This window comes from Oncorhynchus tshawytscha, linkage group LG11 (assembly GCF_018296145.1).
Source record: "Oncorhynchus tshawytscha isolate Ot180627B linkage group LG11, Otsh_v2.0, whole genome shotgun sequence".
Classification (NCBI taxonomy): domain Eukaryota; kingdom Metazoa; phylum Chordata; class Actinopteri; order Salmoniformes; family Salmonidae; genus Oncorhynchus; species Oncorhynchus tshawytscha.
This window is the reverse complement of record NC_056439.1, coordinates 27,650,020-27,676,336: the sequence shown is the minus strand read 5'-3', so window position 1 is coordinate 27,676,336 and position 26,317 is coordinate 27,650,020. Positions and strand designations below refer to the sequence as shown.

The window sequence follows — 26,317 nt, the reverse complement described above, 5'->3', positions numbered from 1 at the left end:
GGTTGCCTATCTGCATTTACCCTAATGGCCTAAACATAATTTTTCACCTTTATTTAACCAGGTAGGCCAGTTGAGAACATGTTCTCATTTACAACTGTGACCTGGCCAAAGCAGTGCGACAAAATCAAACTTCAAAATATATACACTGAGTATACCAAACATTAGGAATGCCTTCCTAATATTGGATTTCACCCCCTTTCTTTTTGCCCTCAGAACAGCCCCAATTCGTTGTGGCATGGACTCTACAAGGTGTCAAAAGCGTTCCACAGGGATGCTGGCCCTTGTTGACTCCAATGATTCCCACAGTTGTCAAGCTGGCTGGATGTCTTTTGGGTGGTGGACCGTTCTTGATTCACACGGCAACTGTTGAGCGTGAAAAACCCAGCAGCGTTGCAGTTCTTGACACGAACAGGTGCGACTGGCACCTAATACCATACCCCGTTCAAAGGCACTTAAATATTTTGTCTTGCCCATTCTCCCTCCGAATGGCACAGATACACAATCCATGTCTCAAGGCTTTAAATTACTTCTTTAACCTGTCTCCTCCCCTTCATCTACACTGATTTGAAGTGGCTTTAACAAGTGACATCGGGCATCAGCTTTCACCTGGTCAGTCTGTCATGGAATGAGCTGCTGTTCTTAATGTTTTGTGTGTGTAATTTTTCACTTTTTTTTCTTCCACCTCACATTGTTTAATTTTTCACTTTTGCTATTTCGTTGCACCTTTTGCGTTTTTATTTTCGATATGTTACACCTACATATCGAAAATAAATGCGCAACGAAATGGCAAAATTAAGCAATGCGATTGATTTATCAAATTATATTGATAATTTGAATTTTGACAGTCTTAAACCACCCAGAGTATGGAAAAGAATTGCCAATTGCAACTGAGAATTTATTTTATTTTTGTCACGACAAGGAAATGAAATGGCAAACATGAGTAATGATTTGTCATTTTAAGCATTTACATTTGATTTTTAAATGTGTTAGTGTTGTACTAGACAGTATATTGGAAATTAAATATTAAACACACTATTTATTTTTCAAATTGTCAGGTGTCATGCATACTCCATCATGAAACTAATAATGCAATATATTACCTAAAATTACCAAAATTAGAATTTTGTCACAAAATATGCATACCCATTTAGGAATAGATATTGCAAACATTGTATTGATTTGTCATTTGCCTGTTTAGAATTTAAGGCTAAATTAAGTCACTTATAGACTTGCATAGTGTGTGGGCTGTTACTATGCCCTAACATACTGGCCAAAGCCAGCCAACAAGACATTTCATGGTTTCAGATTGGTTATTTGTTTGTTTTTTGGCAATGGCTTAAATCCGAATAGAACAACATTTTGCATACATACACATCTCTCTCTACACACACTCCCCAACCACATCCACGTGCATACACTCATCTACACTCCTCCCTCCAAACACACATCCACCTTTTTCTCCAAAAATGGAACACAAACAAAGCAGAGTGACGCTAGCTTTGGGTACCACGCTGTCTCACATTGGTGTACCACCCTCCACTGCCCCATCCCTATGCCCATATCCCTCCCTATATGCTGCTGGTTGTGCTGTATAGTTTGCCATGTGCACCTCGCAGGTTGTGGACCATGTGACCACGATTGTGTGCAACATCTGCATGCTAAAGCGCATCATAATTCCCCAGCAGCAACAGCAGAGCATCAAGACCACCTATCAGATAGGTGGTGCTACCAGCCACATTACTGTCAATTGCAGGCTGCAAATGTGTGTTGTGGAACCATGGTCACTTAATTTTTGGAGGTTCTTGTGCTTGGTACCAAATGTGTCTTGTAGATTGTTTTGCAGTGGACTGTATTGTGAGCATGTTTTTTTATCATGTTCAGTATTTTGCAGGTATGGTGATGTCTTTTTCTTTGTCTTCATGGATCTCAGTCACACAGTTGGGATCAATTTCAATTCAGGAAGTTAATTGAAATCCCAGTCTAAGAATTGAAAAAATAAATAAATTGATTGTGTTTTTCAGTTTTTAAAAAATTGGAATTTCAATTAATCTCCCAAACTGAAATGGAATTGAGCCCAATGTTCCTCAGTCTACCCCAGGGTACTAAACATGTGTTGTCTGGTTTGCAGGGAGCATCTACTCCAGTCCCGGCCTGTACAGTAAGACCATGACTCCCACTTATGACTCCAGAGACGGAAGCCCCCTATCCCCCACTACCGCCTGGTTTGGAGACAGCCCCCTGTCCGAGGGCAATCCCAGCATCCTCGCTGTCAGCCAGCCAATCTCCTCGCCCGATATCCTGGCCAAGCTCTACAAGCCCCAATCCCTCCTGGACAAGGCCAAGATCAACCAGGGCTGGATGGACTCATCCAGGTCTCTGATGGAGCAGGATGTCAAGGAGAATGAGGTGCTCCTCCTGCGGTTTAAATACCATAGCTTCTTTGACCTCAACCCCAAGGTACAGTATGTGAACCGTTCTTTCCATCAAATGAGTCTTTATTAAAAAATGTTTAGGGGGTAGATCAGCTTTAATATTGCAGATAGATTGTGGCTTCTATCAACGTAATTGTCTGCATCATTTCCAATCCCCTATTCGGGAAAGTATTCATACTCCTTTTTCCACATTGTTACAGCATTATTTTAAAATAGATTAAATACATGTTTTTACTCATCAATCTACACACTATACCCCATAATGACAAAGCATTAACAGGTTTTTAGAAAAACATACACCCTATACCTCGAAACTCATGTGCATCCTGGTTCCATTGATCCATCCTTCAAATGTTTCTACAACTTGACTTGAGTCCACCTGTGGTCAATTGATTTGACATGATTTGGAAAGGCACACACCTGTCTATATAAGGTCCCACAGTTGACAGTGGATGTCGGAGCAAAAACCAAGCCATGTGATCGAGGGAATGGTCCGTAGAGCTCAGAGAGCAGGATTGTATGGAGGAACAGATCAGGGGAAGGGTTCCAAAATACCAAAACATTTCTGGAGCATTGAAAGTCCTCAAGAACACAGTGGCTCCATTTTTAAATGGAAGAAGTTTGGAACCACCAAGACTCTTCCTAGAGCTGGCCGCCCGGCCAAACTGCGCAATCAGGAGAAGGGCCTTGGTCAGGCAGGTGACCGAGAACCCTATGATCACTCTGACAGAGCTCCAGAGTTCCTCTGTAGAGATGGGAGAACCTTCCAGAAGAACCATCTCTGCAGCAAATCAAATCAAACTTTATTTGTCACATGTGCCGAATACAAGTGGGGAAGTTACCGTGAAATGCTTACTTACAAGCCCTTAACCAACAGTGCAGTTCAAGAAGAGTTAAGAAAATATTGACCAAATAAACTAAAGTAAAATAAATTATACAAAGTAACACAATAAAATAACAATCCAGAGGCTATATACAGGGGGTACCGAGTCAGTGTGGGGTTACTGGTTAGTTAAGGTCATTTGTACATGTAGGTAGGGGTGAAGTGACTATGCATAGATATTAAACAGCGAGTAGCAGCAGTGTACAAAACAAATGGGGGGGAGGGGTCAATGTTAAAAGGCCAGTGGCCATTTGATTAATTGTTCCTCAGTCTTATGGCTTGGGGATACCGAGCAGTTGCCATTCCAGGCGGTGATGCAACCTGTCAGGATGCTCTCGATGGTGAAGTAGAACTTGGATCATGCCAAATTTATTTTCTGTCTCCTGAGGGGGAAAAGGTTTTGTCGTGCCCTCTTCACGACTGTGTTGGTGTGTTGGGCCCTTGATAGTACGTTGGTGATGTGGACACATAGGAACTTGACACTGTCGACCCGCTTCACTACAGCCCTGTCGATGTTTTAGGGGCCTGTTCGGCCCGCCTTTTCCTGTAGTCCCCGATCAGCTCCTTTGTCTTGCTGACACTGAGGGAGAGGTTGTCCTGGCACCACACTGCCATTTCTCTGACCTCGTCCCTGTAGGCTGTCTCGTCGTTGTCGGTGATCAGGCTTACCACTGTTGTCGTCAGCAAACTTATGATGGTGTTGGAGTCATGTTTGGCAACGCAGTTATGGGTGAACAGGGAGTACAGAAAGGGACTAAGTACACACCCTGAGGAGCCCCAGTGTTCAGGATCAGGGTGGCAGACGTGTTGTTGTCTACTCTTACCACCTGGGTGCGGCCCATCAAAGTCCAGGATCCAGTTGCAGAGGGAGGTGTTTAGTCCTAGTGCCCACAAACCTCATTACTATGCTAAGGACCCTATGGTGTTGATCCCTGAGCTGTAGTCAATGAACAGCATTCTCACATAGGTGTTCCTTTTGTCCAGGTAGGAAGGGCAGTGTGGAGTGCGATCTGAATCTGTTGGGGCGGTATGTGATTTGGAGTGGGTCTAGGGTATCCGAGAGGATGCTGTTTATGTGAGCCATGACCAGCCTTTCAAAGCACTTCATGGCCACCGACGTGAGTGCTACGGGGCGGTAATCATTTAGGCAGGTTACCTTCGCTTCCCTGGGCACAGGGACTATGGTGCACTACTTGTCACATGTAGGTATTACAGACTCTGTCAGGGAGAGGTTGAAAATGTCAGTGAAGACACGTGCCAGTTGGTCCGCGCATGCTTTGAGTACACATCCTGGTAATCTGTCTGGCCCCCTCGGCTTTGTGAATGTTGACCTGTTTAAAGGTCTTGCTCCCATCGGCTACCGAGAGCGTTATCACACAGTCATCCAGTAGGCTTGCGTCACTGGGTAGCTCACCTCTGCGTTTCCCATTGTAGTCTGTAATAGTTTTCACACCCTGCACATCCGACGAGCGCCAGAGCTGGTGTAATAGGATTCAATCTTAATCCTGTATTGACGCTTTGCTTGTTTGATGGTTCGTCTGAGGCCATAGCGGGATTTCTTACAAGCTTCCGGATTAGTGTCCCGCTCATTGAAAGCACTCCACAAATCAGGTCTTTACCATAAAGTAGCCAGACGTAAAAGGCATATGACAGCCCGCTTGGAATTCACCCAAAGACACTAGGAGCAGGAGAAACAAGATTCTCTGGTCTGATGAAACGAAGATTTAACTATTTGGCATGGCACCGTCCCCACGGTGAAGCATGGGTGGAGGCAGCATCATGCTGTGAGGATGTTTTTCAGCGGCAGGTACTGGGAGACTAGTCAAGATCGAGGGAAAGCTGAACGGCGCAAAGTACAGCGAGCTCCTTGATGAAAACCTGCTCCAGAGCACTCAGGACCTCAGACTGGGGTGACGGTTCTCCTTCCAACAGGCCAATGAACCTAAGCACACAGCCAAGACAATGCAGGAGTGACTTTGGGACAAGTCTGAATGTCCCTGAGTGGCCCAGCCAGAGCCCGGACTTGAACCCGATCGAACATCTCTGGAGAGACCTGAAAATAGCTGTGCAGCGACGCTCCCCATTTAACCTCGCAGAGCTTAAGAGGATCTGCAGAGAAGAATGGAAGAAACTCCCCAAATACAGGTGTGCCAAGATTGTAGCTTCATACCCAGGAAGACCCAAGGCTGTAATCGCTGCCAAAGGTGTTTCAACAAAGTACTGATTAAAGGGTCTGAATACTTATGTAAATGTGATATTTAATTTTTAAAATCGCACACTTCTAAAAATCTGTTTTTGTGTTCTTATTATGGGGTATTGTGTGTAGCTGGATGAGAGGGGAAAGCGATTTAAGTCAATTTTAGAATAAGGCTGTGGAAAAAGCAAAGGGGTCTGAATACTTAACGAATTCATTGTAAAAAAAAAAAAAAGATTTAAAAAAAAAAGTGACAGGCCGTTAGGTGTAGGCAGGGCCAAAAGTAAATATGACTAAATAATTAATCAGGGTGGTTTTTCCACAAATAGACAGGTGTTGTCCTTTCCATGGTTGCCAATTGGTTAACTTTCTATTAAAATGTATTGTAATGAGAATTTATTTATTTTGGGATATTTACAGCAAGTATGCCCACTTCATTGTCGGACCATTTCATTGGTAAACTACACGGTAATGTCAAGGTTGCATTTTTTTTTAGATACGTAATATCCTGCATTTATGTTAATTTGGTTTTAATCCAGAGAGGTTTGAAAATTATCTAGATCCTCTGAGGCTGTGTAGGGATCCAAATTGCGGATTTAAAATAGAAAATGAATCGTCAGCATACAATGACAACTTTGTTTTTAAGCCCTGCTTTCTAGTCCCTTGATATTATTATTGGATCTGATTTTAATAGCTAACAATTCGATAGCCATAATAAATAGATTAGCGGACAGCCTTGTTTTACTCCTCTTGACAATTCTGAGAAGTAGCCATTATTTACTATTTTACACCTAGAGTTACTATACATAACATTAACCCATTGCATAAGAGATTCTCCAAAATTAAAATAGTTCTGGCATTTATATATAAATTCCAGTCATACTTCATCAAAGGCCTTTTCAAAGTCAGCTTTGAATACCGGGCCTGGTTTCCCAGATTTTTCATCGTGTTCTATTGTTTCCGGTACTTGTCGTATATTATCTCCAATGTACTGTCATGTAAAAAAATAAAACTGTCCGATAGATGAATAATATCCGACAATACCTTTAATTCTATAAGCCATGCATTTTGCTAGGATTTTGGCATCACAACACAAGTGTAAGGTGTCTCCAGTTTTTTTGGGGTTGACAGGATCTTTATTTTTACCATCTGGGTCCTGTTTCAGTAATGGAGAAATCATAGCTTCTTGCTGAGTATCTGATAGTCTACAATTGTTTTATAGGAGTGGTTAAAACATGTTAATGCCACATTTAAACATGCGCACACACAACTCCCCACCAGCCTTCAGCATCTGCAGCTGACAGATTTTGGGGGGTGTGGAGAGGAGGAAGTACCCCTCTGGGCTGTCCTGTTTTCTCAGCTGGACTGTCTCGGAGTGCTTTGTGTGTGGATCTGTGCTTGTGCAGAGACAGGCTTGGTGCCAGGGCTAACAGTATTTGTTCTCCCCCTGCAGTATGATGCCATCCGGGTGAACCAGCTCTATGAGCAGGCCAAGTGGGCCATCCTGCTGGAGGAAATAGAGTGCACCGAGGAGGAGATGATGATGTTTGCTGCCCTGCAGGTGAGACCTGTGTAATGTGTGTGTGTCAGTTTGTCTGCATTTCGCTACACTCGCAGTAACATCTGCTAACCATGTGTATGTGACAAATAAAATTTGATTTGATTTGTTTGTGCGTGTGTAGAGATAATGTTAATTGGCCTGATTTGAGGACTGCAGTAGTTATCTTCTCCATGGTCTCACTGCCTGATGAACAGCAAATTATTTGAATGGGCGTATTGTCCAGTGTTGACACTGATGTGGTGGGTGACTGGTCTGCTTCAAATCAAATTTTATTGGTCACATACACATGGTTAGCAGATGTTAATGCGAGTGTAGCGAAATGCTTGTGCTGCTAGTTCCGACAGTGCAGTAATATCTAACAGGTAATCTAACAATTCCACAACAACTACCTAATACAGACCAGTCTAATTAAAGGGATGGAATAAGAATATGTACATGTAAATATATGGATGAGGGATGACCGAGCGGCATAGGCAAGATGGTATAGAATACAGTATGTACTTATGAGATGAGTAATGCAAGATATGTAAACATTATTAAAGTGACTAGTGATCCATTTATTAAAGTGGCCAATGATTTTGAGACCTGTATATAGGCAGTAGCCTCTGTGTCAGTGATGGCTGTTTAACAGTCTGATGGCCTTGAGATAGAAGGTCCCAGCTTTGAGGCACCTGTACTGACCACCTCGCCTTCTGGATGGTCGCGGGGTGAACAGGCAGTGGCTCCTCGTGTGGTTGTTTTCTTTTTGGCCTTCCTGGGACATCGGGTGCTGTAGGTGTCCAGGAGGGCAGGTAGTTTGCCCCCGGTGATGCGTTTTGCTGACTGCACCACCCTCTTGAGAGCCGTGCCGTTGTGGGCTGTGCAGTTGCCATACCAGCCCGACAGGTTGCTCTCAATTGTGCATCTGTAAAAGTTTGAGGGTTTTAGGTGACAAGCCAAATTTCTTCAGCCTCTTGAGGTTGAAGAGGCGCTGTTGCTCCTTCTTCAACACACTGTGTGGGTGGACCATTTCAGTGTGTCTGTGATGTGTATACTGAGAAACTTAAAACTTTCCACCTTTGCAGCAGTACACAGAAACATGGTCCCCCTGATAACTGTATGCAAGGCTGTATGCTTGCACGGAGCAACTACAATTAAACCAAATGATCCTGTCTGTGATGCCTTGGCTCTAGAAACAACCCATTCCAGATACCTGTCATTGAAGATGGTTAGACTAGACACGTCACTGACACTTTAGACTTGTTCAAGTGCTGTTCAACACCATAGTTAACTTCTGTGGACGTATTGATTATGTCACTGCTTCTTTTATACAAGTTGTGTAATATAAGAGGAATAGTGAAGAGCGGGAAGGACAGTGAAGGTATGATTTTGGGGGGGTGTGGGGATCCGAGTCTCTTGTATCCCTTTGGGTTGCTCCCTGAGACCCTGGCAGCCCTGCTATTTCCGAACCTCGTAAAGCCTGAGGGACAGGACATGGGGACGCCAGTGTGTCCTCTCCCCACCGGGTAATTATAGAGTAGCCACCGGACTCACCCCACTGGAGGGATCACTCCAACCCAACCTGTAATCTCCTACACATTCCTCAATATCCCCAATTACACTGAAAGGTGACACTGCTAGGGTCTTCAACAGGAGCCGATGTGTTTATTAATACATCATTGGTTGTCGGTTTAGTGGTTCATCCCCCCTGAAGAGATGCTCAAGATGCTAATCTGTAGTGTGTTTGGATTAGCAGCTAGCATGTCGCTACCTGTCTGTTAGCGCCACTATCTATCGTTATCTCTTGCTAAGTTAATGGTAGCTGTGACAGTCATGGCTAAGGTGTCACTGAGGAGATCAGGCAGGAAGAGAAGGGGTGGGTTTATTACAGTAAGAGTTGAATGGTCTCTGTGTCCAGGGATTCTGCCTATCACCTGGATATGTCCATGTGGCTAAGTATAGCGATTAGCCTGCCATGTTCAGCACAGTAAACATGACTGTATTTGGGGGATAAAGGCCCAGGGCATGCCTGTTAGCCCACTACCCCCAACTCCAACCCTACACATACAAAACATATGCGCTAGAAATACACATGTATGCACCAGAAACACACACACCATCCCCCTCTCCCCAGTGTCAGTAGAGCGTGGGCGTCAGAGATGGTGACATGGAGGGAGAAGCCTTTGTCCTACATTCTGAAACCCTAGCTGGCTATGGCCACAGAAGTGCAGTGTGTCCTGAAATATGCCTCTCTTTTCCTCTCCCTCTACCTCTCTCTCACCCCCACACTGTCTCTCTAACTCACTCGCTCCCTCTAGGCAGCTGTTCATTCATATTGAGGAGGTGGGGGGGTTGACAGTATAAATACAGTTTGTCAACAAGTTGGTCTTAGTGTTGAGGCATAGGGGGGGTAGACCAGACCAGAACATAACATGGTGAGACTGGCTCTATGTTGGTCCAGAGGATAGTGTGAATGAATGGCCAGGCCAGAGACTCGTCCCAATATAACAACCAGGATTCTGACCAGACTAGATGGTATTTCCATTGTGAATCAATGCAGAAATGCTGCACGCAATGTCCCAAGTCTGCACTACTCACATGTGCTCCAAGGAAAGACACATTTACAGTCACTATTTCATCAACTAAATATCCCCCCCCCCTTTACTCATTTCAAAGAATTCAAATGAATTATTGTTAATCAACAGTTAGTGCTTCATGGTACTCACTTCTACAACACCCAAAGAAACTCAAAAGTATTTATTGGACAAGCAGGTATTTTTTTGTGTTTTTACCACTTTACCACTTCATATGCTATGAAAGGGACGAGGAAATCACTACCAATGTGCACAGAAACGGGCGCCAGTGGAGCAAACCAGAAAAGTTACATTACCAGTAATGACATTCACAATATCAAACAGGAGACTGGTGTTGACACATTATTCACAGTCATGGCATAAAGGACTGTTGGCTAAACATTAGTCCCTTTTCTTTATCTCTCTCCCCCAGTACCACATCAACAAGCTGTCCATCATGTCGTCAGACAACCACATGAACAACAGTGAGAAGGAGGTGGACGAGGTGGACGCTGCCCTGTCAGACCTGGAGATCACCCTGGAGGGAGGCAAGACCTCCAACACCCTGGTACTATACCTTACTGTCCTATACTAACCCTAACCCTGTCAGACCTGGAGAATCACCCTGGTACTACACCTTACTGTCCTATACTAACCCCAACCCTAACCCTGTCAAACATGGAGATCACCCTGGTACTACACCTTACTGTCCTATACTAACCCCAACCCTAACCCTGTCAAACATGGAGATCACCCTGGTACTACACCTTACTGTCCTATACTACAGTGCCTTGCGAAAGTATTCGGCCCCCTTGAACTTTGCGACCTTTTGCCACATTTCAGGCTTCAAACATAAAGATATAAAACTATTTTTTTGTGAAGAATCAACAAGTGGGACACAATCATGAAGTGGAACGACATTTATTGGATATTTCAAACTTTTTTAACAAATCAAAAACTGAAAAATTGGGCGTGCAAAATTATTCAGCCCCTTTACTTTCAGTGCAGCAAACTCTCTCCAGAAGTTCAGTGAGGATCTCTGAATGATCCAATGTTGACCTAAATGACTAATGATGATAAATACAATCCACCTGTGTGTAATCAAGTCTCCGTATAAATGCACCTGCACTGTGATAGTCTGAGGTCCGTTAAAAGCGCAGAGAGCATCATGAAGAACAAGGAACACACCAGGCAGGTCCGAGATACTGTTGTGAAGAAGTTTAAAGCCGGATTTGGATACAAAAAGATTTCCCAAGCTTTAAACATCCCAAGGAGCACTGTGCAAGCGATAATATTGAAATGGAAGGAGTATCAGACCACTGCAAATCTACCAAGACCTGGCCGTCCCTCTAAACTTTCAGCTCATACAAGGAGAAGACTGATCAGAGATGCAGCCAAGAGGCCCATGATCACTCTGGATGAACTGCAGAGATCTACAGCTGAGGTGGGAGACTCTGTCCATAGGACAACAATCAGTCGTATATTGCACAAATCTGGCCTTTATGGAAGAGTGGCAAGAAGAAAGCCATTTCTTAAAGATATCCATAAAAAGTGTTGTTTAAAGTTTGCCACAAGCCACCTGGGAGACACACCAAACATGTGGAAGAAGGTGCTCTGGTCAGATGAAACCAAAATTGAACTTTTTGGCAACAATGCAAAAATGTTATGTTTGGTGTAAAAGCAACACAGCTGATCACCCTGAACACGCCATCCCCACTGTCAAACATGGTGGTGGCAGCATCATGGTTTGGGCCTGCTTTTCTTCAGCAGGGACAGGGAAGATGGTTAAAATTGATGGGAAGATGGATGGAGCCAAATACAGGACCATTCTGGAAGAAAACCTGATGGAGTCTGCAAAAGACCTGAGACTGGGACGGAGATTTGTCTTCCAACAAGACACTGATCCAAAACATAAAGCAAAATCTACAATGGAATGGTTCAAAAATAAACATATCCAGGTGTTAGAATGGCCAAGTCAAAGTCCAGACCTGAATCCAATCGAGAATCTGTGGAAAGAACTGAAAACTGCTGTTCACAAATGCTCTCCATCCAACCTCACTGAGCTCGAGCTGTTTTGCAAGGAGGAATGGGAAAGAATTTCAGTCTCTCGATGTGCAAAACTGATAGAGACATACCCCAAGCGACTTACAGCTGTAATTGCAGCAAAAGGTGGCGCTACAAAGTATTAACTTAAGGGGGCTGAATAATTTTGCACGCCCAATTTTTCAGTTTTTGATTGTTAAAAAAGTTTGAAATATCCAATAAATGTCGTTCCACTTCATGATTGTGTCCCACTTGTTGTTGATTCTTCACAAAACAATACAGTTTTATATCTTTATGTTTGAAGCCTGAAATGTGGCAAAAGGTCGCAAAGTTCAAGGGGGGCGAATACTTTCGCAAGGCACTGTAACCCTAACCCTGCCAGACCCAGAGATCACCCTGAAGGGAGGCAAGACCTCAATACACTGGAACAACTACTGCACTTTACTGTAAAACACACTACCGTAGTTATGCAATTTACTGTACTTTACCTCAATGCTACTCTAGTGGTACATTCAATTAGAGCAAATGTTATTGGGCACATCCAGAGTGGCATATTATGGTTGAATCGGAATTTTAAATTCAAATCTCACTACCATCATATTTATGCCAATATGACACCAATGTAGATGAAAATTTGAGGTACACAACACACCTCTCGTCATAATCCATCCGGCCGTTACCGAGAACCACTATACTGGATTGTTGACGGGGTCTTGTTAGTATTACGGTTGTCAGAATTATTTTTGCCCAAACCTAGCTCAAATTCTAGACGTCCGATTAAAACGAGGCTACAGCGTCCATATGGTGACCATTAGACTTAGATCCATTTAGACTGGATAAGTTAATTGGCACTACATGCACATCTCTGCCCAATAAAAATCAATGTGCTACCTTTTTTTCTGACAATTAATTTCTGACAATGCTAATATTTTTTTGCCAAATCTCAGAGTTCTAAAACCGGGGCTGCGGTCAAAACACTTAGAAGACACACCCTCGTCCACTTACCCTCCTTATGCCCTTGGGGAATCGCTGTTGCCATCTTGGAGGGTGGTCCAAATGATTAGACAAGCAAGGGAAGTTTGCAATGTAAGTCCCTCAGCCCTCATTTTTAGTCGGCTTTGTGAGTGTACAATTATGTTCACTCCGGGGCCTGAAACTCCCCATAATTCAATTTGCGACGATTGTACATCCGCTAAGGAAAGTCTCAAACTTAAAAACAACATCAATGGAGAAGTCAACATACCGTAAACTCGTACATCGCCTTGGTCCGTACAATCGCCCTTATTTTAGCACCCCAAAACGTAATACTTCCAGATCAACGGTAATGTCCATACCATTGTAAAGCACAATTTCTCCCCTTTCCAACAGAATCAATTACATGACCTAAACACTGCCCATTTCTGCATAATTCAAGCAGGCAATGAGCCCCGTCGGGTCTTTTTAAAAATGGCAGGTGGGGAAGCGAAACTAATGCGTGATAGTGAGAAGGAGAGATGTTTGTTTTTTTCACTCGATCTGTCCAACTTATCACCTTATCGCCTTTAAAATGTAAATAAAACACAATAAAGAGTTTATATAATGTGTCATTACATGCCTATTTGAAGGTTTGTGTCGAATTTGAATCGTGTTTTTAGGGCTGTGCTAAAGTGATCTTCGAAGTTAACAGCGGCTTTGAGAATGATGATCGCATGCAATGATGACGAAAAAAATGACTAGGTATCCCCCCTTACTCCCGTCACTGTTCATTTCTTGTTTTTTAAAGGATGATAGAAGTGCTACACCTGGTGGAGAGAGATTGTAAGACAGAAATAGTTCCTTTATGCGTGCTGTACGTTACGACACGTCACGATGTAACGGAGGGTCAGTTTTTTAAAACTTTTCTCCAATACTATAGAGCCATTACCATGTCAATCACCCCTTGAAAAGAAACCTAGTTCACACCCCCGATTTTGACGTCAACACAGTCGCTACAGTCCCATTAGTTTTCTTTGTAGCCTCGTTTGAATGTTGCAGTTGCACGGAATGGGGTGCGTTTACGTTACAAGTGTAAGTAAAAACGAATGCAAATAAGTTTGAAATTGTGCTACTAATGCACAAACACGTCGCGTAAATATATATATTTTTAAATCTTTTGGAAATTGTAGAAATAAAACATTTTCCTTCAGAAGTTCCAGCTAGGCAGGCTAATGTTATTTAATTTGATAGCTATCATACAGTAGGTGAATAATAATATATTTAATATACATAGACATGCACTCATAATTGACACAGTGCATATAAAACACACACACAAGCTACCGGTGGCTGAAAACACAATCGTCACAGGATAAACGAGTGATGAATTTCCGGCCATGGATGGTCCATTTAAAAATAATTCCTTGCTCCCTTGCCCTGCAAGTGTATACTTGTCAGACATCATGATACGTCATCAGAAGTGTCCACAAAATTTGAGGGCTGTGAGTGGTTTTGGACCGCAGCCCGGGTAGAGCAACTTGACTAGTAGAAATCTAGCAGCTGTAGCTAGTTAGCTAGCTTACACCAGTTGGATGAGAAGCAAAAGGAAGGTAGCTAGGTATATTTTCCTATGGAGGGTTTTTCATATGGCTGAAATCATCTGTGTAAACTGCTGACCTGGGAACCTGGATATCCATTTAAATAGTGTTAAGTTTATGTATCTATAACAGGGTTCGTAGCATAACGGTTGGCATCACTGCCCTTCGGATTTGAAGGTCCTGGGTTCACCTACCGGAGGGGATATTTTGACCATTCTCTGTCGTGTATAGATTTTGACACCCCTCCCTTTCCCAAAACACGCACTCCATCCCTGCAGTACAAATGCACACAATAAATTGCACAGGTCGTAAACGTTTCCTTTTCTGACGCCACTTTCTTTTGAGAAACTAAGAAATGTCTCAAGCTGGCCTGGGTGGAGCTGAAAGATGACTCATCTTAAGCATATTGTACACTATCAGTAGTACTTAAGCAGCCTATGTTCTCTTCCAAATGAGTACTCCCATCTGTTTTCATATTTATACTGCCATTTACAAATGTGGGAATGTGTGCTCTTTTACTGCTGTTGGACAGCTGTGTACAGCATTACTAAGAGCATTTGTACCTAATTTAGCGTGCCAATCCAATGTCAGATTCGTAAATATGTGTTCTTAAAAGTGTTTTGTACTTGTCTATTGACTTTGTATATTACAGGTGTTTCTCAGCAGTTTGCCACAGTGTTTGTATCAGGAGTTACCAAGATTGCTATTGACGAGCCACAGGGTTATGCAGGCTTTTTTTGTTCAAGCCCCGTGCTACCACACCTGATTTTACTACTCTGCTGTTGATCAAGACCTCAGCTGTTCATCGAGACCTTGAATAGTACAGTCAGGTGTGGTAGAACTGTGCTTGAACAATAAATCCTGCATAACCCTGTAGCGCTTAAAGAGCAATTATGGCCATCCCTGAACTATATCTGATGAATATACGATTGTACATTGTATATTTTGTAATAACTCAATATTGTTTACAGGTAATGTAGTATCCTACTAGGCGTTTCTTTAGTAGACTTTAAAGTACATTTTCATGTTAATAGGTACATGTTGATTATTTTGTATTTTCCAGTAGCTTTCTCGTTTTTATTGTTACAAGAGATCAGTGAAAAATAATTCAGTTTACACCATATATTGGCTTAAATGGGTTTCTGGTTTTTATTGTTACAAGAGATCAGTGAAAAATAATTAAGTTTATACCATATATTGGCTTAAATGGGTTTCTGGTTTTTCGCTTCCCTCTGGAAAATCAGCTGTTAATATAAAATAAATACTAATAACTACATTATTTCAGTTGCCATTTGTCATTATTGTGTACTTTTACTTTACTTTTATTGTTATGTTTTGCTGTATTATAATGTTGTGAAATAGTGTTGTATAAGCACCTTCTGGTGTAAAAACCATGGCAATTATTCAGGTTGTAGTAGAAAGTTTGAATCCTAAGCAACCTGCCTACACATTATTTGTAGTACAATAGACCAGCATAGCTACTATAGTACATTAGGTCAAAGCTGTGTGCTGGAAAACCTTAGAGCATCGGTGAAGTACGCATTGTGGTGTACATTTCCTTTTTCAGCTTCAGACCAATGCCTACTTCTCACTTAAAACCTTTTTTTTTTAGTTTGACTAGGGTCTGGGTGAGAACTTCACTGCAGGGCAAAAAGCTACTTCAGAAGGTGTACGTTCTAATGATGTATATAAAGACTAGAATGCTGATGCTATGTGTTGGTCAGTGAGAGGCTTTAAAGCCACCGGTCAGCCATATTGGCACTCCCCAGTAATAGCGGTCCTCCACAAGAATGAATGGAATTCTACAGTATTTCAATTAAATATTTAAAGGACAAAATGACGTGTATTTAAGTATTTTGTTGTTGTAGTGGGGACTGTAACATTAACACTTTCTAACAATTATACTTTAAGGAGAATGTTATATATTTGATTATTTCTATGTTTAGCTCACATATAATTTAAAAGTATGCATTAGGTGTCTGTAATAGAATAAACATGGTAAAAACACATGTTGACATTAATACATTTCTATAGCTTCTAAAATAGTTTTTACAAAGGTGGGGAAGTGCCAAGATGGAGGTACGGTATCTTAAACAGCACCCCCTGTCAGTTATCTAGTGTATATCACCCTAGTGTATATATATAAATAAATTATTGGTCAATTCTGTATGGGTAGTGGGTATCACATGATTTGGCCATTGTTAAAACTGTCTGCCCCAACCAACTGAAGTTTATACAGCTTATCTGAGGAAGTTGAAGCTTGATTAACTAACTGTTTTCTTTTATATGCAACTCTGAGCAATGACATTGCAAACATAGAAAGTCAAACTTGAGGTCATTGTTAAAGTTGTGCTTTATAATCCTGTCCTTGTCCTTTCTGAATAATAGCCATTCAACCAGCACTAAACATGTTTGTTCCTCTCTTCCTTTCAGGGTGATATCACGTCCATTCCCGAACTGGCTGACTACGTCAAAGTCTTCAAGTAAGTTCAACAACTGCTTCGGTGGTAGAAGTTGTCTTAATCACAGATCTAGGATCAGTGTATCATCCTGAAATCCATTAGGGCAAAATTCTAAACTGACCTTAGAATAGTGGCAAAGAGCCAACCAGCCAGTTCCTCCTAACTCTCCAGACTGCCTCCGTTGATTCATTTTAGCCCTTTCTTGATGTTTGCTAATGACTGGCCATGCGCCTTTAAAGAAGGCATTGTCCCTGGGATGTTAAATCTAATACTATGGGAGCAGGAAACAAGGTTTGGGCCTAAATTGGAGAGCTGTTGTCTGTTCAGTATCAAACTTGGCTGTATGGATTGGGTTTGTGGGCTGGCTTGTTCCCAGGACCAGCTTATTGGTGGGGCTCAGGATGTATCAAAAACACTGATTACTGCAGTGATTTGGGTTTACGTTAGGACTAGGACCAGTTATAATGGTCCTCTTTAGCTCATGACGGGTTATAGTGGTCCTCAGTAGCTCAGTTGGTAGAGCATGGCCCTTGTAACACTGGGATAGTGGGTTCGATTCAAGAAACCACCCATAAATAAAATCTATGCACGTATGACTTAGTTGCTTTTGTCTGCTAAATGGAATATGTTATATTATTATTGTATTATAGGCTCTAACTAGGGCACAGAGCAATATCTTATACATAGCTAGGCGCCCAAAGTTTTTCCTGGTCTGGTCAGGTGGTGAGTAAAACCCCTGGCCCTAGTCATAAAAGCCTTTTGGCCACAGGCCCGTGTTGACAAGCAGGTAGCTCTTGCAGCTTAAATAATGTTATAAAAATATAAGCTGTAGACTATTACTGAGAGGTATTTCCACAGTAATTGTCCTCCATTAAAACTCATGTCCAACGTTGGCTCCTCTCCCATTCATGCTACTGACTCTGTTATGGACCACAGAAGGAGGCTGAGAAAGCTCTCGCTGTCTCTTTCTCTCGTCTTTTTCTGTTAGACTTGGCCCCTCTCAAGTGGAAAAAGCACCCCCTTTTTTATGTGGCTTGACGGCTCTCCTCTTGGTGTCTGGGTTTGGGTTTGCGTTGCTAAGCTATGTGTTTTGTGATTCAAGCAGAACTGACTTACCCCCCTGTCGCTCTTTTTCTCTCTCTTCTATGTGTTTTCCAGGCCAAAGAAACTGACACTGAAAGGCTACAAGCAGTACTGGTGCACGTTCAAGGACATCACAATTTCCTGCTACAAGAGCAAAGAGGAGGCTCATGGGACACCCTCTCTCCAAATGAATCTAAGAGGTACTAGTACACCCACACACACACACACACACACTAAATAATTCAACAGTTCCTTTACGACCTGAGTCTGTGTGATCCCCAATGGTGTGTGATGGATGGCTTTGACCACCTACCGCCCCCTTTCTCTCTGAACTGTTCGTGTTTTTGTAGGTTGCGAGGTGACACCAGATGTCAACATCTCCGCTCAGAAATTCAACATCAAGTTACTTATCCCGGTAGCTGACGGCATGAACGAGATCTGGCTGCGGTGTGACGCTGTGAGTACGGCTCTTTGGCCCCCCACAGGCAGACCCCCCCAGGGGAAACACTGATACTGTAAATGCAGTCCATATAGTCATCTTATAATCATAACCACCATCCTTCTCTCTGTCTACTCCCTCCCCTCCCCATGCAGGAGAAGCAGTATGCCCACTGGATGGCAGCGTGCCGGCTGGCCTCTAAGGGGAAGACCATGGCAGACAGCTCCTACAATCTGGAGGTCCACAACATTCTGTCCTTCCTCAAGATGCAGCACATGAACCCTGACCCCCAGTTCATTGCGGAGCCAGCAGTCACCAACGACATAAACTCTGAGTGCCTGGTGTCTCCACGCTACCTGAAGAAGTACAAGAACAAGCAGGTAACTGGAATAACAAGGGTCTGTGTGGAGAGGAGACCCCATTTATGTAGCCTACAGCTGAATGGCCATGGATTCAAATATGCATGCAGGTGGATACATACACTGCGAGTGGACAGACAAAGCTATGGCAGCAGAAAACAACCCTGGCGAGATAATGGGGAAGTAATTGTTCCAGGGGTAGTTTGTTGTTTACCCCCTACCCGATGCACCCCAGCTGGGCGCCTCCTGGCGTCTGGGTTGTCCTGCACAGGAATGCAACCTCCCTCCCTCTCTCGCTCCCACCTTCCCTCTAAGGGGAACCCAGTACAGCGGACCATGCACTCAGCAGTCTAAAAGGGAGGATTACCACAAGTGAAGCTCTAAGGCGATCTCCTTACTCTAAACTAGCTTCCTTCTCTCGTCTCCTTTCTGTCATTATAACTGAAAGGTGACTAGCAAGGAAGCTAGTTGACTGGAAAGAGGTCCAACCATGTTAATTTCACCCATCCATGCCCTGCCAGATCTGTGCTCAAGAAGGAAAGGAGAAGAGGAAATATAATACTGAAGACTATTGAGAGACGCAGCCAGAGAAATCCAGACAACCTAAAGGAGTTGTCTCACTGAGAACTCAGAGGCAAACCACCAAAGCCAACCAATGATAAGTCACATTTATGCATTAGATTAACTTGTTTAAGGGGCAGTATAATTGTGCTCTGTACTTGTGTTCCCATGTAAATAACAGGCTGATGTATATACTGTACATTAGACCTGCAGAGCACATGCCTCTACAGATGGGAGGGGGAGTGGCCTTCCCTCGCTGACTCACTCAATGTGGTTCTGATTAAGCTGTATAGGAAAAGTGGGACGTTATTTTGGTGTGGGTGTGTGTGTTTCGGTGGTTAAGTGATGACTCCATACTAGTCTGGGTTTGGACTGTAACCATAGCTTCAGCCTGGCATGTTACTGGGTCATCTAGGAAAAGAGCATGGGGAAAGACCACTCCTGATGTGTGAGTGAGAAGGGAGGAGGGGAGAGCTCATCAAACAGGAAATGTCTATCCTGGGTGGACATCCTAAAACAGTCATTACTGTGTCCACTGAATCACATTGAAATTGTGTTTTTGTTCTAAAAAAAAAAGGAATGAGAAAGAGCCAAACTTGTTTTTGGCTTTGCTGCCTAAAAACAGGATAGGTGTGTGTATAGTCTGTAGTGTGATGGGCCTCCTACTCAGATCTCATTCAAATTCTCACCCCTCCTAGCCTCTTTACCCAGGCCTGTGGGGCAGTCTGTCTGTATGGGGCTGTGGTCCTGGCCCGTCTCTGTCTTTGGGATGGCCCAAAGGCACCTCATGAAACACTCCTTTCATCTCTGGCTGGACAGGGCTACTGGTAGTGGGATTAGCAAAGGAAGTTTTGAAGAGCATTGTGTGCTTTTTGTGAATTTGTTCTGTAGTTTTTGTGTGTGTTTGGGAGGGGAGTTTGAGGAAATTAGTTCTGCCTGGGAATGCAGAATGGGAAGCTAGGCTGAGAAAAGCCACTCTGTCAGTCAGCTAGTTGTGCTGTGGGAGAGATGTTTTCAGGGTACTGCCTCTCCCTTTACCCCCCCCCAAACTGGACTTCCTCTTCTCAACCCCTCCCCATGGGACTTCGTGCTCCAATCCCAGCAGATATGCACAGGAATTTATAGATGGTTTCTTAACTTCCTAGCTAAACATACAGTTTTACATAAGAGAAAGCAAACTGGAGAGGCCAAATAACAAACACCAGGATTTTGCTAATTAACCAAATCCAGAGAGCTGTAGCTCTCTATGCTACAGCTGTGTGATGCCTTGGTAGGTATTGCCACCTGGCGGACATAATGGGAATTGCATACACAAGGCAACTGGCCTGCCCTATAGTATAGTACTCAAGCTAGTTAAGTGTTAAATATAACCTTCAACTGTCACCCAGGTCTTTCAAGAAATAATTACTCCAATTAAATGTTTCGAACTTGTAAATCAATTAAATCAGTTTGTAATCGTTTGTGTCCAAATAACTAAACCCTCTGCTTGCCCTGACATATACTGTACTGTGACTGCTGCTGCTTTCTCTCCACGTGGAGACTGCTGCATGATCCTTCAGACCTCAACTCTCCTGTTCATTTACCCTGTTCTGATTCGGATTCTGCTGCTTTATTTTGGAGCTATTTTCTTTGCTCGATGGCCTTGTTCTCACCTGCTTGTTTTTCTTTCTTCCTTTCTGTTTTCTCTCTACCTCTCCTCCTTTTGCACTCTTCTTCCATCCCTGCCTCCCTCCCTCTTCAGCCAGGCTATATCAGGGACCTGGTAAGTGGAAATGGCTTTGTCTTGGGGTCGTGGTAGATTTACCATAGTAGTAGTTTAACAGTCTCAATAGCTAGTTTGTTTCATTTTAGTCTTAAGAAAACTGAAACTTCCCAGTCTAAGGGTGATTGCTAACTGAGTTTTGTTCAAGCCTCATTTCCCCATTTCTCCTTCAACTACTAACAGACTCTCAATGGGATAGTAAGATGGTCAAGTGGTGAGTCTGTCCTGACGACCCAGGTCAGCATCTGTCCTACTCCTCATCCCACTGACTCATACACCATGGGTTTGGGCTGCTCTGCTCCGCTCCGAACTCAACTTTAGGGCTGTAAAGAAACACTCGCGCCAGGGCGGGGAGGCACTTCATGGGCCATTAGACTTAGACTGGCCTCTGGGGATCTCAACTGTTGGTTCATACTTTAGTTCGGTGACCTTGTGTGCCTTCCTATATTTACGGGAAGGTGTCTTTGGGTTTAGGGGTTTATAGCGTGGTTTTAGTGTGGTGAGGGTGGGGCCATGTGTGCACAGTAGACCAATGTCTTTGTGTCTAGGGCAGGGCTGTTCAATTCAGGACCTGGAGGGCTGAAAAACATCTTTTGTTTTGTTTCTACCTGGTAGTTAATTGCACTCACCTGGTGTCCCATGTCTGAATTAGTCCCTTATTAAAAAGGGAGGATGAAAACCAGAGGTGTTTCAGCCCTCCAGGACAAACATTGAACAGCGCTCGTCTGGGGCTTGGTTTCAGAGTGGAGGTGGTGTTGGTGTGTCACGTGTTCAACAGCTTTTCAATGTGTGTTAATCAGATTTCGGCCCGGATCCTGGAGGCCCACCAGAACGTGGCCCAGATGAGTCTGATCGAGGCCAAGATGCGCTTCATCCAGGCTTGGCAGTCCCTGCCCGAGTTTGGCATCACTCACTTCCTGGCCAAGTGAGTCCCTCTCTCTTCTTCTTCATACAGAAAATAACAGACATTTTCCCCAAGTCTGTGTCTCTGTCTGCCTCTCTCGGTGTCTGTTTGTTTTTGGACTTGTTGTTTTATGGCTAACAGAGATGTTATTGTCGGATACAAAGATGCATGGTTGAAATCCAATAATCATATTACTTCCAAGAACCACATCCCAAGCAGTGTGCTCACTTGGAATTCTCTGTCATTCCCAGATTCCAGGGTGGGAAGCGGGATGAGCTGATCGGTATCACCTACAACCGTCTGATCCGGATGGACGCCAACACCGGAGACGCCATCAAGACTTGGAGGTTCGCCAACATGAAGCAGTGGAACGTCAACTGGGAGATCAAGATGGTACAAATTTCAGCTTATAGACCAGGAAATTAACAGTTTGAGACGATGCATTCAGTAATCTATACAGTCACCGTCAGTTTGTTTTCGCTTTACCATCTTAACATGGCATTTCACATGTAAATCTTTCATCTTTACTAAATGAATTGTCTGTAAAGTCCTATGGTTTTGACTGTGTGATCACCCTGTGCCCTAGGTGACGGTGGAGTTTGCAGATGAGCCCAGCCTGGCCTTCATCTGTGCGGAGGTGGACTGTAAGGTGGTACATGAGTTCATCGGAGGCTACATCTTCTTGTCCACGCGCGCCAAGGACCAGAACGAGTCTCTGGATGAGGAGATGTTCTACAAGCTGACCAGCGGTTGGGTCTGAGTCTGACTACCCTATTCCAGGGGTCAGAGATTAGGGGTCAAGAGGGGAGGGATGGTGGGGACTAGATCTTATCAGTTTATTTGATTTGTTATATATTTTTGCTGGTTTTATTTTGGAGCTGTGCTGAAGAGGCCCACACGGCTGCCCACTATCGTTATTGCTGTTAAGAAGCTGACACCCTTTATTTTTTGTTGCGTTAATGCTGACAAAGGTATTTGTAAACACTAATATTTTGCGCAATGCTGCAGCCCAGATGATCTCTGAACTCCAAACCCTGCCTGTGGCTCCCCCATCATTCTCCAATGCACAGGGGACATCGTCTACTTCCTCAAGCAGCTATCACAAAGCTATGTCCCTGAGAACGTATCACATGTCAGGAGACCCCCCCCGTACTCCGACTCACCTGAAGGAACTGATCAAATTGGCCCGTCAGCAACTCCACTACGTCGTCGTAATCCGACCAGACCACAAAATCATGTGTTAATGAAGAATCACATGATTTATTTATCCATGTTTTGTTTTCCTCTTTTAATCTGGCATTTTAGTAAGATGTGGTGCTCTACTTAGTCTTTGAAGTGGCCAGTGGTTTGCCTCACATGCTACTCCTGTGATATGATACTCTGTCTAATTTATGCTGCGGAGTGCCACTTCACTCTCACGTATTGTACACCCACATATTAACTCCCTTTAGTATCAATATAGGCAGTAGCAATCACCAAAGTCTGAGTATCAGCAAAACGGCGACACACTTACTTCCTCGGCAGAGACAGGAAGTGATATGGGGTAATTTCCTTCCGTCATTAAGGAAAGGCTGAGGAACGCATAGCTCATGGAGAGACTGTCCTCTCCACCCAATGAAGGATTTTCATTTGATCTAACTAGTCCATATGAAGTCACGTGTAAGCACTTCTCCAGTGTACATATGATCCCTTTATGAATAAGCTGTAGTAGTTAAATTAATGTTTTTTTATGGTGTTTTCTTTCTGAGCATACCTCCAGTGGCAGTTTCCTCTCCCCTGTGTTCAGTAGTGTGCTTGAAGAGTTGAAACAAGCCTTGGTGCACACCTACAGTCGTGTTTTCCTGTTGTCTTGATTATTTAGTATGTCAGAAAAACCGGTTCTGAATATACACAGAGCTCAACCAGGGTGAATGTCCTACAATGTGTTCTGTAAACACCTCAATAACCATGCCTAGTTCTTACAGCTAAAATATGTCAGTGTGGTGCTTGATCATCTAGAAGGGGTCACTCAAGGATACTCTGTTTGAGAAGTTATTTTTCTGGTTATGTTGACAAGTCCTGAGGTAATTACTGAAAATGCGAATGAGTATGTTATTGTCATGGAACATGTGGTGCCATGAAGGCTTGTTGGCCAAATGATGTGGCTCAGGTACATGCTGCCAGCCACATAGGGTTGTCAGATGCCCACAGCATGTAGGAAAGGCCTCAGCTCTGCCTTGAGACTCAGACCCTTGCCATTGCATTGTGCATGTATAGTACAGCTGGAGGGATATTACCAATAACAGCGTTCCCAAATGCAGCCGCCTCCTTTATGTTATCGACGTTCTTTATCTTACACCGTATAGTATTACTATTATTCAGTACCGTTTTCATTGTTACGCACCAGCAATAGGTCACCAAGTTTGAAGAATGAATTATGCAAAGTCCGGGTTTTTTTTTTCTCGGTATGAAGGAACATTAAATGAAGTATTCGTTTTTTGTAACTTATGTAAAAACACAGGTTTAATTGAATTGTACAGTTGTTTTGTTGCTGCTTTTTTTTTGGGGGGTGGGGGGTGTATTTTTTTTCCCAGATAAGAGCGGGGAGCCATTAGTCAACATTGTGTAGTATGAAGATTTGTGCCTGCCAATGTTACGGTCTTATTGAGTTAACATGATCTATATATGAAGATAACACTAGTCTCAAACTCCAGGTTGGTAGAAAGTTAATGAAGATTTGTCTCACACTACTTATTATTATTTTCAGAACCATTGATAAAAGGGCTTTTCAATGTACTTTTTTCTTCTTGCCTCTCCTATAAGCAGAATTACATTGCTAATTTCTATTCTTGCCTTTTTCTTGGCACTGAATTTGCGCTCTAGCTCTGTAAAATTTCACCAATGACACCTCCCTAGGCTATCAAACTCTTATTCTGTTCAGTGCCTTTAAAAAATATATCACTTAATTTTCAGATTTGATCACCATTGTAGCTTTTCTTTGAACAATGTTTTTGGTATGAAGGAGACCCTTTTAGTTGAGATGGAACCTAGTGTTTGAGACAAACGAGCGTAAATTAACTGAAGAGAAGGAAGCTTAGCCTATTTTTTTTTCCTACTATAATGTTGTTTTTTGTTTGCCCCCAATGTCCAGAGCAGCAGTGCATGGCCTGCTGTTTTCAGACTGCAAAGAAATGCATTTATTTTAAAAAATAAAAATACTTTTTATTTAAGGTTTGAGTTATAATATTATATTCCTACTTATTCAAACATCGAGGCAGTAATGATTACTGAGGACCAGAAATCATTTAGGATACCGCTTTAAAGCTAAAGTATGTAATTTTCTGTATCTGCAACAATTGAAATTTGGGTGATTCTACCCTGTCTCCACCAGAGGGCAGTACGTAACCACTCAATCTTCCACCCACTGCTGCACTCACAACATATCCAGGACTGGATCCAAACTTCTCTAAAGGTCACTCACTGTTCTTAAAGCGGCTTCCAATGTTATCTGGCATCTGTCAAACAGAGTGGCAGATTGATGGGGAGTTAAAATGAGCTCAGAGTTACCAACTGTCTTCGTTTACAGGCTCCCCGTCCTGCCACGGCAACCGTCCGTCTCACCTGTGGAGCAGCTATGGTGTGGAGGTGCCATGATGATGGCACTCGGGCCACCTGGTGCCCGCAGTGTCTTTGCATCCTGTAGGTTGAGGTGGTGGGGTGTGACTCAGACAGGCGACAGAGGTGGGGGGGGGGGGTCATGGGGGGGATGCTCAGCAAGTGTGTCAGAGGTGTAGACGGTTGGATTTATTCTGTCTCTTTGGATTATACATATGTGATCGTAGCTACATTATCTGAGAGAAAATGTTATCATGCACATCACAGTGCAGTTTAGAAAACAAAATGGGAAGTATAATCTAGTCATGTTCATGGAATCGCAGAGACATCTGAGCATGTAGGATTATTTAAGATTACTGCCTTGGGCTATTACATTCAGTATCCCTCTATGTGAATAGAACTCCACCCTCAGTCCAGTCCTGTCCTGAGGTCAGATGAGGTGTTAATCGTGTAGCTCTGGGTACAATGAAATCTACAAGGAACACCCTGCCCTTCAAAAAGATGTCAGAATGACAGAATCGGGACAAAACGAGGCATTCTTCTGCAGTAGCATTTACACAGTAAAGTACTATTCAAAGCACCCTTATTTTTATTAGGGGTAGTGGTTCAGACATGTATATCTGCATGGAGGATGTCACTCAACCAACTAAAGCTGTGTGTGTGTGTATCCTCAGTGTGCTTTTGTGTCAGTTCCTCATCTCACAGCCAGCCACATCCTTTCCCCATGCTCCCTTCCCTGGGTCTTCTCCAGAGGGAATATTCCCATTGTGTGTGTGATGCTGAATGGGAAGTGGGGAAGTGCCTGTCCTCAACCCGTCGCCACTCCACCTAGTGTCACAGAATTCCTGTGACCTCATGGTACAACAGGGTGACGTCCACCGAGATGTGAGCAGAAGGAGTAGAACTCTTCAAAGAAAATCCACCCTGTTGAGTTTG

At 43.3% G+C, this 26,317-nt stretch overlaps 1 protein-coding gene across 6 annotated transcripts in view; it reads left to right on the top strand.

Moving 5' to 3' along the window:
- The window catches only part of LOC112261629 (fermitin family homolog 2), a 91,873-nt gene extending 66,877 nt beyond the window's left edge, over window positions 1–24,996 (top strand). For 4 of the 6 annotated variants that reach the window (XM_024437102.2, XM_024437103.2, XM_024437105.2 and 1 more), the window contains 11 exons: window positions 2,129–2,457; window positions 6,963–7,070; window positions 10,056–10,190; window positions 16,651–16,700; window positions 17,838–17,962; window positions 18,113–18,219; window positions 18,357–18,581; window positions 20,863–20,883; window positions 21,684–21,808; window positions 22,039–22,180; window positions 22,374–24,996. In XM_024437102.2, coding sequence (XP_024292870.1) covers window positions 2,129–2,457; window positions 6,963–7,070; window positions 10,056–10,190; window positions 16,651–16,700; window positions 17,838–17,962; window positions 18,113–18,219; window positions 18,357–18,581; window positions 20,863–20,883; window positions 21,684–21,808; window positions 22,039–22,180; window positions 22,374–22,547 — 1,541 coding nt within the window. In that variant the 3' untranslated portion in view covers window positions 22,548–24,996. The remainder of the gene's footprint in view (window positions 1–2,128; window positions 2,458–6,962; window positions 7,071–10,055; window positions 10,191–16,650; window positions 16,701–17,837; window positions 17,963–18,112; window positions 18,220–18,356; window positions 18,582–20,862; window positions 20,884–21,683; window positions 21,809–22,038; window positions 22,181–22,373) is intronic. The other 2 variants (XM_024437104.2, XM_024437107.2) reach the window with 1 other exon arrangement.
- The last annotated feature ends 1,321 nt before the right edge of the window (window positions 24,997–26,317 follow it).